Source organism: Tenebrio molitor, chromosome 3 (assembly GCF_963966145.1).
Source record: "Tenebrio molitor chromosome 3, icTenMoli1.1, whole genome shotgun sequence".
In the NCBI taxonomy this organism is placed as follows: domain Eukaryota; kingdom Metazoa; phylum Arthropoda; class Insecta; order Coleoptera; family Tenebrionidae; genus Tenebrio; species Tenebrio molitor.
Window position 1 is genome coordinate 29,360,331 of NC_091048.1, and position 13,559 is coordinate 29,373,889.

At 43.3% G+C, this 13,559-nt stretch overlaps 1 protein-coding gene and 1 long non-coding RNA gene across 2 annotated transcripts; one reads left to right on the forward strand and one right to left on the reverse strand.

Moving 5' to 3' along the window:
• Positions 1–91: 91 nt before the first annotated feature.
• LOC138125779 (ATP-binding cassette sub-family G member 8) lies at positions 92–13,525 on the reverse strand. The gene is made up of 12 exons (XM_069041282.1): positions 13,383–13,525; positions 3,581–3,745; positions 3,401–3,532; positions 3,211–3,348; positions 3,012–3,162; positions 2,657–2,865; positions 2,468–2,606; positions 1,920–2,282; positions 1,462–1,867; positions 1,219–1,402; positions 875–1,163; positions 92–828 (listed from the first exon to the last, which is right to left on the reverse strand). The coding sequence occupies exons 2-12, from the start codon at positions 3,721–3,723 to the stop codon at positions 193–195; spliced, it is 2,790 nt and encodes a 929-aa protein (XP_068897383.1). The 5' UTR covers positions 3,724–3,745; positions 13,383–13,525; the 3' UTR covers positions 92–192.
• LOC138125833 (uncharacterized) lies at positions 3,984–5,092 on the forward strand. The gene is made up of 2 exons (XR_011157530.1): positions 3,984–4,744; positions 4,803–5,092. It is a non-coding gene; the product is annotated as an uncharacterized lncRNA (long non-coding RNA).
• Positions 13,526–13,559: the final 34 nt, after the last annotated feature.

The following is a 13,559-nucleotide window of genomic DNA, read 5'->3' on the forward strand; positions in this document are numbered from 1 at the left end:
GTAAACGATTCATTTGCGTACTTTACTTGTTTATTTATAGTTTGAGCTGGTTTGAGGTTATGTCACTGGTCCTGTCACACGAAACACCGACATTTATAAAAAGTGTATTTTCGTACTGACTTAAGCTAGACTTACACAAGGCACTAAATCCATAAATAACAATAAAATCTCCTAACTAAGATAACTTTAAGTTCATGGTTTATTGGCATCGTTTCTAGCTCTATTTTTTGAACTTTTGTGTTGACAACACAAGAACGCTAAACACGCGGCTACGAAGAATATGATATAAAAAACAGCCAAAGCTATGGGAGTGCTTCCGTAATTGTAAAACTTCAACTGCGACGTCAGATATCCGTAATTCGACAAGACTTGGGTGCCGTTCCCGGTGGGACAAGGCAACTGGACGATGATGTCCTGATGTTGCACTTGTTTGTTCCTGCAGTACATCAGCGCGGAACTGCTGGCGATGGCCTCGGGGGACAACTCTCGACTCAGCAGGTACGGCAGAGTCCAAGTCGTGGGACTGACGTACTCCAACCACTTGACGTACGCCGGTAGATCCTTGAAGTGAATCAGATAACCAGACGAGACGAACAGCGCGGTCAGTATCAGCGCCGAAATTGTTGCTGCGGTGTCTCTGAGCGGTACCAGATAGATAAAAGTCAAGATGAACTTTTGGACGCCCACCAAGTACAAAAGCATGACCCCGATGTAGACGTAGAAGCCCTCGTAGTCGTTCAAGCTTTGCATGTACAGTCCAGACATGGAGTAGCTCGGCACCAGATAAATCAACCAGATGAAGAGCGACGGCGGCAAGTTGATGATGCTCTGGAAGCACACAGTCACCACTAGTGGCGCCACCTCGGATACTTACTTTCGAAACGATGTAAGTGAGGCGAGTGTACAAGCCGTCTTTGATGTCTCTCTCGACAGTGTTTCGATTTCTCTGCACTTCTGAGAGAGTCAGGAGGAGCAGGAGCGGCCAAGACGTGACACACATGACGCTGTAGTGGTAGCCTAACCTGTCGTTCAAATTGAGCTGGGGGTCGGAGTTCGGGACATCCCAGAATATTGCACCTATGATCAGCGACAAACTCGCCGAAATCACTATGAGGGTCAGCCAAGCGATGAAGGTTGCCGGTTGGGTGTAGATCATTGACTTACTGGAAGAGTTCAAGGTCAGTCGGACCAGTCGATATCGATTGTAGTAGCACTTACGTGAACAATACGAATCCTTGTACTATACAATTCGAACTCCTTACTGTCATCGGGAGAGTGGAGGGCGGTCCGGGGTCGCTCATCGGTTCTTGTTTCTGCCTGAAGACCTCCGCCAGCTGTTCGATTCTTTGGGAGGATTCTAACATCGCTTCGGCTGACAAGTCGTCGAGCGTTACCAAGTCAACTGATCGAGAAAAGAGAAAATCACAGTCGTGTTATTGTCGTTTTGGGGGGTTTACTCACGGTAGTAGTCCGACGGGTTCTTGAACGACGGACAAGGATAGTCGACCAGGGCGAAATATGGCAACATGTCGCGTCTCCTTCCGCTGAACATGGTCCTTCCGGCGGAAATCAGCAAGATCCTCGACAGCATCGTGAAGATCTCGTAAGTGGGGGGATGCAGCGTCAGTATTACGATTCTGCCCAGCGCGTTTCCGGCGCCGCCGTTCGCCCATTGTCTCAGATACTCCACCAAGAAGAACGTGTCGAAGATGTCCATCCCTCTGGTCGGCTGGTCCAACACGACGATGTCCGTGTCGAGCAACAGGTGACAAGCAACGTTCAGTCTTCGCCGTTCCGAGATCGTCATCGCTTCGACTTTCGTGTTCCTCACCTGCTCCAGTCCCAGATCCTCGATCAGGACGTTAATCTGCAAACAAAAGTGTTATCTCGGGGTGGGACGCGTCTCCACCGGTACCCACCCTATCCATGGCATCGATTTTTAAGTAGCCTAACTTATCGGTGGGCTTCTTGAGATCATAGTGAAACCTCAGAGTCTGTATCACTGTCATGTCTTTGCACAGGTGCGAGTCACTTTGCACGTAGGCCACGCGAGACCTCAACGCGTTGGCTTTGACGTTTTGTCCGTTCAGAATTATATCACCGACCACCGGTCTGGACAGTCCCGCCACCATGTCGAGCAGAGCTGTGCCCTCTTCTTCGGATGTCGCCATGATGGCCATGATCTCGCCGCCCCTGATCTCGAAGGAGATGTCGTTCAGGAGCAGGTGCTGCTTCGAACCGAAGCAGGACGAGGAGCGGGGCCAGATGCCCACACCGCCCACCTACACGCACAAAAAATATCAACAAGCGGTTGTTATGTACGCAGTCGTTGCCATGGCGACGGTTGTCATGTGCACAGTTGCCGCGATTACGTGCGTAGATGTCGCCATGACAACGGTTGTTATGTACTCGTTGACAGTTGTGTAATTTTCGGTAAAAACTCTCTCAAAAAGACGAGATGAATTACTTGTAAGTGGGGGTAGATGAACGAGGTGCCTGCGTCCTCCTCTTGACTGAGGTAGTCGGTCCTGATGACCGAGGGGCCCCTACGGGAGACAGGTATGGACAAGTGACTCTCGGCCTTCGAGAGCGGCCGCACCAGGTGGCTGGAATGCCGATTTAATGAGTCAAGTGTCGAGAGTGGTCGACCGCAAACCTGTGATCCATGAGTTCGTGGTGGTGTCCGAATTCGGCGACGCTGTTCCTCCGGGGGTCCCTCATGTGGGGGTGCGACGGGACGTGGAGGGTCCTCCCGTACTCCGCCGCCAACAGGTTGGCCTCGGAGATGCTCTTGTTCCGGTTCCACTGGTTGGCGGGCCGGATGCCGCCTTGTTGCATCGCGGCGATTGGAATTCCGGGATTCTCCTGCATCAAGGTCACAATTAGCTTTCACCCCAGGTGCATTTGTGGTGATTCAGAAGCGGTTAACCTTAATGTACGGCACAATGGGTTAAATGAGACGTGTGATCGGCCATTAGGGGCCCGCGGGAAAATCGTGACAATGGCCCTACCCCGTGATAGGACGGATGGGCATTCTGCATCCGGAAGTCTGGATCGGACCTGTACTTCCTGTTCTGTTTGTACTGGTTCGTTGTTTCATTATCCGAACTGTCGTAGCCGGAACTGCCGTCTCTGGGGCCGCGGCTTCCGGTTTTGGGGCCCCTGCATCAGAAACGTGAAAAATCTGGACCGAACGATGGGCGGTGGTACCTGGTGTGGGGGCGCGTCGAGGCGTTTCTCACGAAGTGCTGGGGAGTCCCCGAGCGGTTGGAGCCGTTGTGGTTCGGGGGAAACACTCGCGGAAGCCCGAACTTCAAATAGGTGTACATGTTGGAGCCCAGCGCCGACCTAGACACAGATCTGATCATTCAAAATCATTCAAAAAGTGGAAAAACCCTACTTGGGCCCGTATCTTGGGTGCGACAAAATCGACTGCACCGTGGTGTCCCTCAATTGGAAGTTCCCGTAAGGGAGAGGACTCTTGTCTGTAGACCCCAGAGCGCTGTCGGTGAAGTCAGAATTCAAATTTTGCCTGTCGACAACAGAGTTAGAAGATGACGGTCTTTGCTTTCGGAGGTACCTGTAGATGGACCAGGCGTGCAGGTCCTCGCTCGTCGTTCCGGAGAAGACCCGAGAGTCGGGGTTCGAAGGCACCGAGTACTTCCGCTCCATCTCGAAGCCTTGCGAGCCACCCCCCTGCGAAGGGGTGCGACTGCGCACCATCCTGCCTTAATTCTCGCTCAATCTGCAACGATTTCTTTGTCATTTCTCTTGGTCAATTAGTGCGGCCTAGTTGGCGGCGGCAAAAAGTGGTAGCGCCAATTACTGAGTGATGCCACTTGTCCACATCATAACAACAATGATGGGCGCCAAAACAATGTCAAAAGAATGACAATGACGATGTCTCGATGTCTTTGAAACACTTGAGTTCATTCGGTAAGTACGTTTTGACAGCTGTCAACGCTCGCTCATTTTTAGACTGAACGGTGGTCCGAGAGCTCCATGGGAATCGCGAGTCGACAAAACTTCCGAGAAAAATCCGGTCCCGTTGTGCGAAAACGAAGACAATAAGAAGAGCGCTGCGTTGTCATGACACAACGACCGCGCTTCACCGCCCATCGAGGCGACTTTTTCGCTCTCGTCCGATCAAAATTCGTCTTTGGGCGATCCGTCCGACCCACTTTCGAGTGAACCGTTGATGGCCGACGGTCAAGCATTTCTTCGCGCGGACGTAAACATGCAATGGAGCACTCCGATCGTCCGATTTCACGCTCCGACCACGATACCCACGCTGAATTGCGCAAATTCGCTCTTCACGTCCCCATAAAACGCCCACCGGAGCCTTGCCCCGCGAAAAATGCGACCTTCACACTTAGGGGAGCAGCCGCTGAAATGCTACGGCGCATTATTTAAATGCGATATGGGTCGTAAAAGCGACAATATCCGCGATCAAGGCCTCGCCGCCGGGGACAATCCCGCAGGGGACCGTCTTGGGGCCCCGTCGAAATCGGACGCGCGTCTCGAGGTGACTCACAACAGGCATCGCATCGCTACACAAGAAGTATCTGCATATTTTCATTGACAGGAACAAGGACCGCGTTTAAAAGACACGAGTGGCGGTGTCCTGTTACAACGGTTTCGGCAACTGACTGTGTATTGTTGTGCGACTTCAAAGAGAACACCTTCAAAGTTATGTCACAACAGTTGGTGTTAATTCCGAATAATTATCGGGTGATTGGAATGGGTAGGAGGTCCGCGTATGGTGCGATGCATGCGTTATGGTCACATTGTTTCTTTTGAAGGTCAAGGAAAAGAAGGCAAATGAGGAATGCGCATTGCTAAGCAAGCACCAATTGGAGGGCAAATAAAAAAAATAAATTGGAAATAACAATTGTTGGAGCGTATTCTGAATGAAATCAATCAATTTAAAAAAAAGAGTGTGCTTAAGACCGCACGACAGAAGTGAATACTTCTAAATCTATGATTATATCATAATGGATGATACTACTTGGAGGAATAAGGAGCAAGGCATAAATAATTAATATTGTATTTAAATCCAATGCTGTTTTTAAATAAACATCAAAAATCTGTATTTTTCAATAGAAACTGCAAATACGTCCGCTTTTAGAGGTTACAGTCTGGCAAATTTTGTGAGGTTAGGTTTGGATGTTTAGGTAAGTTTTATTTTTTTGACGATGATATTGGACACAACACAAGTTTTCATAGCAATACTCTGTATTATGATAATAATTTGTCCATTTTCCTCTTCACATTTTGCTACACAAATGTTTCCAATACCTAGATGAATTGTTGAAGCCATTACGTACCTATTAAATCCTACATTCATCTGTAAACTTACAATATTTGTCGTGTCTTTATCGTTTATATTATGTATATAAAACAATACAGGGTATTTCACAAGTGATAATAAGCCTGACGGAATAATAAATTCAACCCACAATACATTTTCAAAAAAAGCCGGACATTTTAATGACAGTAGCCAGCTTTTTCTGGAAATATAGTGTGGGTTGCATTTTAAATTACGTCAGGCTTATTACCACTCGTGAAACATCCTGTATAGGTATATATCGATGCTGTCATGCTGAAACGACTCGAGCGACAATCGGAAAGTTTTGAGAAAATCTCAAAAAACCTCAAACACAATTTTTTTTATATATTGAGTTTATATTACCGAACTAGTACATTTGTCTTTTCAATCTCAACGCATTTGTCATTTTTCATCTTATTCCAATAACGGGTTTGGAAAAAAAACTGTAAAACATAGTTTTGTTGTCGCTTAAGTCTTTTTTGTGGTTCAAACCTGTCATACGTGTTGCTTATGTCTAATATTTATGTCGCTCGAGTCTATTTGTTTTCTTACATTTTAGTTGTAACTGTCGCTTAAGTCAGGTGGTTAAGTCTTTTCATCAAACCAGCTAAAGAACTTCAAATTTCTTTTGGTTGCTTAAGTCAACAATTATTTTTTTTTAAATACACAATTTTTAAATGGTTTTTTTATTATTTATCCAATAAATCGAGCATAATATATGAAACAAAAGGTACATAGTATATTTGTAATACATTTGCTAAACAATATTACGCATAAATATATTTTTTTAAGAAACAATAACAATACTTATATAGGAATCACAGAATCAAACAAACTAGTCTACTACCACTGCTATCAGTCTTGGGTTTCGTCTTCGATATCGCTTTGGTCTAATATGTCAGGTACATTTGCATTGCTTCTGAGGCTGAAATATTCAGCATGATATTCCGGTTTTATCACATTTGTTCGACACAGATCTAGTAAATTTTCTAGTTTTTTTGGATTAATTTTTTGCTCTTCTACATAGGCCTTTTTAATTTGGCCAGTTTGATTGGGCTTTATATTTGCCACCAAGTACTCCTCTTCGTTGAAGTTTATTTTGTATCTCACATCATCTGTTCCTTTCTCAAAAAATAACTTTTTTATAGTTGTAATTTTAACATCTTTCCGTCCGTCCTTTATTTTAATTTTTTTAGAAAAACTTTTCCAGTCTAAAAAGTCGGAATAGTGCAGAACCTTTACCACGTATGGCGAAGGTTTTAGCCTCGCATTCCGTAAAATTGTCGGCCACTCTGACGGTGCCTGGATCACGCATTTCTGGATACTTTTTTCAATCACGGCGTGCATTGAATCTACTGGCATATATGTGTGTCCAGGAACTAAGTACGTTATAGATACTGTACGAATTTTCTTACTTAAAGACAAAAAGTGCTGTATCATTGCCAGCATTTGCCTGTTCTTATTTTGACCCATGCAGTTGTCGCAATACAAAGAAAGATGACATACTTGGTTCTTCTGTTGGTCAACATTTTGCAAATACATAAATAAACATGTGCATATTTCGTTCCCTCCTCTCTGGGCGTTTCTCTCTTCCCAAACGTAACAGTAACCATTTCGGGTTCCAGTTTCGTATACTGTGAAATTATACACGGCGTATTTTCTGGAGAACCCAAGAAGAAAACTGTCGCCATGGGGTGTGGTCAGCACTTTTTGCAAATCGAAACTGGCCACAATTTTGTTTTGGTCAGTCTTACTATTCTCTTGATCTTCCAGAAATATTTTCTTTACATAATCTTTTTCGCTTATATGATTATTATAAATCTCAATATCAGCAGGTTGTTTATTTTCTTTGTTTTTATGTGATTCACACTTTTTACATTTGTCTTTACGTGGTACATGGATACCGATATTATAATTTTTTTTAAATAATTTCATGAAAACGCCTCTTTTAATGTGAACCTGTCCTTCTTGCTTTCGCACATACATCCTATACAAATTTTCAAAAGTTTTTATTTCTGACGGAAGATATTTTCTTGAGGTCGAACTTCGGCAATAATGGGAAGGCACTGCCGGCAAACTTTGAACAAAAATATCGAAATTTCTTAGCTGGGCTTCAGAATAGGTTGTTTTTTTCGACACGGGTGTCTGTGTATCAGCTTCGTCCAGATTAATTCTGCCTCTTACAGTGCGAAGTTTCCTTTGCGAAATATCAAGTGTATTTAGTAAAAACTGCTGACAAACTTGGTTCTGAGTAACTCCATTTTCATCTTCATTTACAAAGGGCAGAAAATATTCAAAAGTGCGGCATCTCTTGTTACTGTTACTTCTTTTTCTTTTTATTTTGACCACCTTGATGCAGTTTAGAATAAAAGATTCTTTGCTGGTCATACTTCCTAGTGACCAATAATTTTTGAAAATCTTTTCTCGTTCATCTTCAGAATACCTTTGACAGTTATTCTGACATTTTTTGTTTTGACAGGGGTTTGGCAATAAAGTCTTCTTTGGTAACGTTTCTCCTTTGTAATTTTTATACTCTTCTCCTTTAATTTTTCTTTTTTTATTAATTTCTCTGATGCTCTCGACCCTTTTTCTTTTCTGAAACGTCATGTCGTTATTATCTTCTACCAAATCTTCACTATCCTCATCATCTCGTTCCATATTATTTTCAGCAGGATTTTGAATATCTGTCATAGTTTCATCATAGCTGATGATGATCGCGTTGTTGTGCATTTCTTGACCTCTTGTACTCGGAATGAGATTTTTCTCAATTTCCACGTTTTCCTGCACTGTATTATCTGTAGAACATTTATTATCCTTCGCATTTATTAACGAGAGAAGATTTTTTTCTTGATTCATTGCTTCCAGTATTAAAGGATCATCATCATCCACATTGCAGCTGTCAGAATTATTATTTTCGTTAACCATGGCCAACATTTTCTCGGTGCGTGAAATATGCGTGGCCGTCTTCATTGTTCTGAAAATCCAATATTTTTTCATTGCAAGCGTCCCAAGCGACATGAATATTTGGAAACATGTTTTTTTCTATTTAATATTCAAACAAATTATTTTAAATAATAAGAGAAAATCACATATAAAATGCAGTTATGTTGTTGCTCAAAACTACAGAAAAAAGCGTTTCTATAATTACAAAAAATTACAAAACTTTAGAAGATTTCTGTCATAAGAATTAGTACAGAAAACGTCACTTAAGTCAAACTGACACCAGACTACAACATTTCGACTTAACCGCCACATGACACAAAAATTATCATGTTGACTATTTAATTTAATTGTATTTAAACATATTTAATTGTAAATTGTATTAAATTAGTCTTAAGTAACCATAATTATCAAATATAATAATTACTTACCAGTTTATTCTGCAGAAAACAATGAAACAAACGCACAACTTTCACTCTCGTGAAAAGGCGGGTAAAACTGGCGCTTAAGCCGCAGTGTGACAAAACGATCATCGTCGAATATAAAACGAAGGCGCTTAGGCAAATTTAAATGCAAAAAAATCCGTTAAAACCCGTGGTGTCGCTGCATCCAATGGTACGAATAGATTCGGCTCAAGCTCCTCTTTCCAATGGTGTACTTACCTCAATTCCGATTTTTTTGTCGCTTGAGTCGTTTCAGCATAACAGCGTCGATATACAGTTACTCCTGCAGCTCTGCACTGAGGTCAGTCAGGTCACAACACAACGTACTATTTCGGACACGGAATCTTGGCCAACATTTTTTTGACATTTATAAAAAAAATTATGTAAAGCAATCATTAGCGTCATTAATAAATGACAATTATTAAAAATCACTTTGAAGTTTTTATTTTGACATCAAAAAAGCAAGGAAATGGCATTATCGAGTCAAAAGTTGGGTTATATTCAATAAAGGCCAGTTCACACATATTTGTCAGTTAAATGTCAGTTATGGCCAAGATTCCGTGTCCGGAATAGTAGAATGAAAATTTAAAATTGACAAGTGACGCACAGTTGATTGTTTTTCGCTCGTTCCCCTAAAAAACTCGACTCCCTTGATTTTAGGTTGCCGTGTCGTGCTGCGAACGATTTTACCGTGTCGCATAAAACTAATTCACTGCCCGGCAATAAAATGTATATGGCGCGCCTAAAGAAGTTTTCACTTCAAAAAAAATCAAATTTTTTGAAGTAGTCGAAGAAAAGTATTTCAAATTATTTGTGACATCACGATGTTTTTTAAACTTGATTATACCTTGACAGTGTTTAGCATCGTTAGCACACATTAGAACCCCACCATTAGTAGATGACAAGTTATTGACAAATGGGAAAAAATAGAGGACTCAAAATTGATGCCTGGGGTACGCCTGAGTGAAGATTATAATTAAAAGATGACCATCCATTTTGGTGCAGACGATAACAAGACTCTTGGATACGGTTTAAAATAATAATCTCATTGATTTATTGGCGAAACAAGTTTTTTTTTTAAATCATACTTAACGATTTGATCGAGTGCTTTAATAAAATGTGTGTAAATTATCTCTACTTAAGATTGCATGTCTCGAGACGCAGGAATAATAATTACTAACTGTTAATCAACGATCCGAAAGGGCGATCGATGATAATAAATTAGTGGAGAGAAAATACAATAACAAGTCATAGAGAAGAAATGTGGACCCGGAACAGATGTCTGGGGTACGCCAGGAGTATTACAATTAAAAAACAAATATTAGCGCTAATACTCGAGTTGATAACGGTGTATTACGTAGGATTTGAGCAATCTCAGTAATTTATTGCTAAAACAAATACTCGTAGTTGTAGATAAGGAAAAAATAAGTGATGAAAATTAAATGTGTTAAAAAATCGAATTTCTTACACTTTCGAACAAAGATTGCAGTTTATGTCCGGAGAGTGGAGACGGACAATAAAATTTTATGGTGAATTAGCGTGACATTTAAGCTGTCGCACCTGAGAATCTTCGTCTTGGGAAAGTCGAGAAGTAAAAAATGTGAAATTGCGACGAGTTTAGAAAAGTCGTTGACAAAACTGGCCGATTAGAGTCTGGAATACCGTAAGGACTGGATTTCGGTTTGCTGAAAATTCCAACTGGATAAAAAATATCTATTAGTAAACAAATGTTCAAACTGGTTCAGGTCAAGAAAAACTTGCCGCCTCCAAAAAGACAACGAATAAAATTAGTTTCTGCAGGTTGTAAACAATAGAAGGTTGGTTGAAAAGTAAAAAAATGTTATCGGTCGGAATTTGCATCGAGGCCGCTGGAGGGCCCCTCGGGCACGACCGTCTCCACCTCCTCCTCCTGCAACGTCATTGTTCTCCCTGCTTAAGACCCGAGTGGCGTCTCCAGCACGCGATGTCCATCCAAACGGCGACCTCGTCGATTTTTATCGGCTAATAAAACACCGAACGGATTAATCTGGAACCTGCTCGGCCGCGATTTGCATAAAAATCACGCGCACATTTACAATGCAAAAGCGAATAGAAAATGTTCAGTGGCGTGCGCCCCGCATCATGCAAATGATGCAGGAAGTGCATCTCGCGCCGCCTCCGGAGGTGTCGTTCACCTGGTGATCACTTTCGTCTGTTTGGGGAATTCGCCTTGTTCTGCTACGGTTGGTACGATTGTTGCGAAGTGCGAGAAGAGTCACTGGCCCCGTCAGTAACCTCTTCAAGGTCTCCGAGAGACGCGTCGAAAAATGGAGCCGGCCGCCGCCGCCGCATCAGAGCCGAAGGAAAAGGACGAAAGTGGGCCAGCGCAACAGGAAGCCATATGGAGGATGGAGCGCTGCACTAACTGTACTAGGAAGTGGTGATTTGGTCCTCGAACAACTGCGTTTCGTACAATGCAGGCCGCTAATTGCGAAATGGGAAAGAGTTAAATCATCCGTCGTTGTTTGTTATTCTATGGCCTACTGTTAATTGTTATTATTGATAATCGAGGCGGTGTGACGCAAACATCGCCACTTAGGACGCTCAAATATGGACAGTTGGCAGCCTTGGCGGGATAGGAAGTTGCGGAACTATCTGAAACCGTCGCGATTCTGCGATTATCGCCGATTTAATTGATTTACGGTTGTTTACGGTTAAGCGACATGTGCCCAACCTGTCCATTGTTAGCGCTGGACTCGTCACAGCCACGAAAATGATATCTTTCTTGATTTAATCGGTGGTGGCAGATGGTCCACTCCGTGCGAAAGTAGTACCACCTAACCTGGTGATCTGAAATCTCGGACGAATTTAATGTGAACGACGAGTTTCTAGCCAATAGACGTTTCGAAACGCCGCCATTAATATTAATAATCTTTTGTTCCAGTGCGGCGCGGCTTTCGAAACACCAATTAATGCTAATCCGTTTTAGATTCGGCAGGACGCTGCTGCGCCTCGCCGTGACTTGAAACAGAAGACGGCCGCACAATGGTCAACACCTAAGAATGCCGGAGAGCCGTCGACAAAAGAGTGACGGCGCATGTGAAGCTCAAGCCGATAAAGAAACAATAGCTTTGTGAAGGTTGTCGGAAGCTCCAGCGGGACGTGATCGATTTCACGCGCAATTCCTGCTGGAAGCTGCCGAAAATCGACCTTCCAGGAATGGTCCTGCGTGGCGAGGCGACTCGTTCGATTGAATTCCTGCTGGTAGTGTAACCCAGTTGGAAACCTCATTCTTTCAGATAAATAAGGAAAAACGAATGTTGCGTTAATTAGATTTCTCTCGGTAGTTAGAGCGACAAGCTTCTTGCCTCCTGCCAGTCGATTGTTGTTTTTGTCGGGCGTCTGCTAATAGAGTTAGTTGCGGCGAAATTTCCCATAAAAAATTAAATATATTAATTTGTGAAGCTCCGTCATTACGGTAATGATACGTTATCCAACGACATTAGTACCAGCGCCGTTAATTTCTTATGAGTGTGCCAAATTCCTGCCGGTGTGAACATAGCAGGAATCGCTTTTTTCCTCATCTCGTACTCACGACTTCCAAAATAATTACCATAATCGAACGGGCCGGTACAACGAACCGCATTAGCAGGAATTCATTTCTTCCCCCTGCAGGAATTGTATTGGTCGGAATCAGGTACAGCTTTTGGGAAACTCCCCCATAATTAAAAATTCCTGCCCGAAATGCAGAAAAATTCCTGCCGTACAATGTAGCAGGAAGTTGGTGGAATAGTTTGTCTGATTCAAAGTAATAACGATTAACATAATTGAGCGCAGACGTTGCGCTAACGAACCTCCTGCTGGCAGGAAATTCAGAATAACAGTTTTTTGGGAAACTGTAGAACCACTTAACAATCGAGGTTCGGGTAGCGAAGATTCCTGACGGCGTTAGCAAACGTCCGTTAATTTGTCAATTCCTGCCGACGGAGAATGTCAACAAAGCTCGCGGAGCAGATCCGGAATGCAAATGATCTCGTGTCAAAAATTGTTTGGGGTGTGTTCGCGCGATTGTCCCAAATTCCTCGAGTTCTGGCGCGTTGTGTAATGACTGATCAATTAGACTTTAATGTCGAAAAATTCCTGCAAAGAAAATCGCTGAAATGTGACGACTAGCAGTTGAATAATCTAGCCGTCGACTTTCCAAGAGTGTTAAAATATTTCCCGTGGCTAATGCTTGACATTTAAGCACAAATGAAGAAATCGACGACAGAGTGTTTTGTTAATGAGATTTCACAGCCGGACCGGTAGACATGATTGTTGGTTGATCCGGTGGATTTTCTCAATTCACAACAAATCTCGGTTATGAAATGGGAATTAGCGAAAGTCCCAACACTGCGGACATTCATTCCGTCGAACTGGATCGATTTATGTAAGATTTGTTGTTAATTAATTTGGTTTCGTAACGAATGCAAATCGGTGGCGAGCCCCTGGGCCTGGAGTGCGGTTGGTGCTGTGATGTTGCATCGAAGTCTAATCTCGTCGCGCTCCAAACCGGGGCCTTGCGACCATCGCGGTCGGTCGATCGGAAGAATTTCACCTTTTCGGCAATTACCCGATTTGTAAACAAAGTCGTGTGGGGCGCACGCCTATGGATGCGCCAAAAATCGGACAAATCGTCGCAAATTACTCACCGTTCATGTCGCTGCGCCACCGGAAAACCACCGCATATTCGTGTCACTGTTCACTGTAATCCGAGTGTTCGCAAGAGATCGAACAAAATGTCGCACGGAGCCGGTGAAGCGGGGCCGCCGAACGCCGATGTACTGTTCGACAAACTGGGTTTTCTGACGTATGAAGAATCCGCTGCC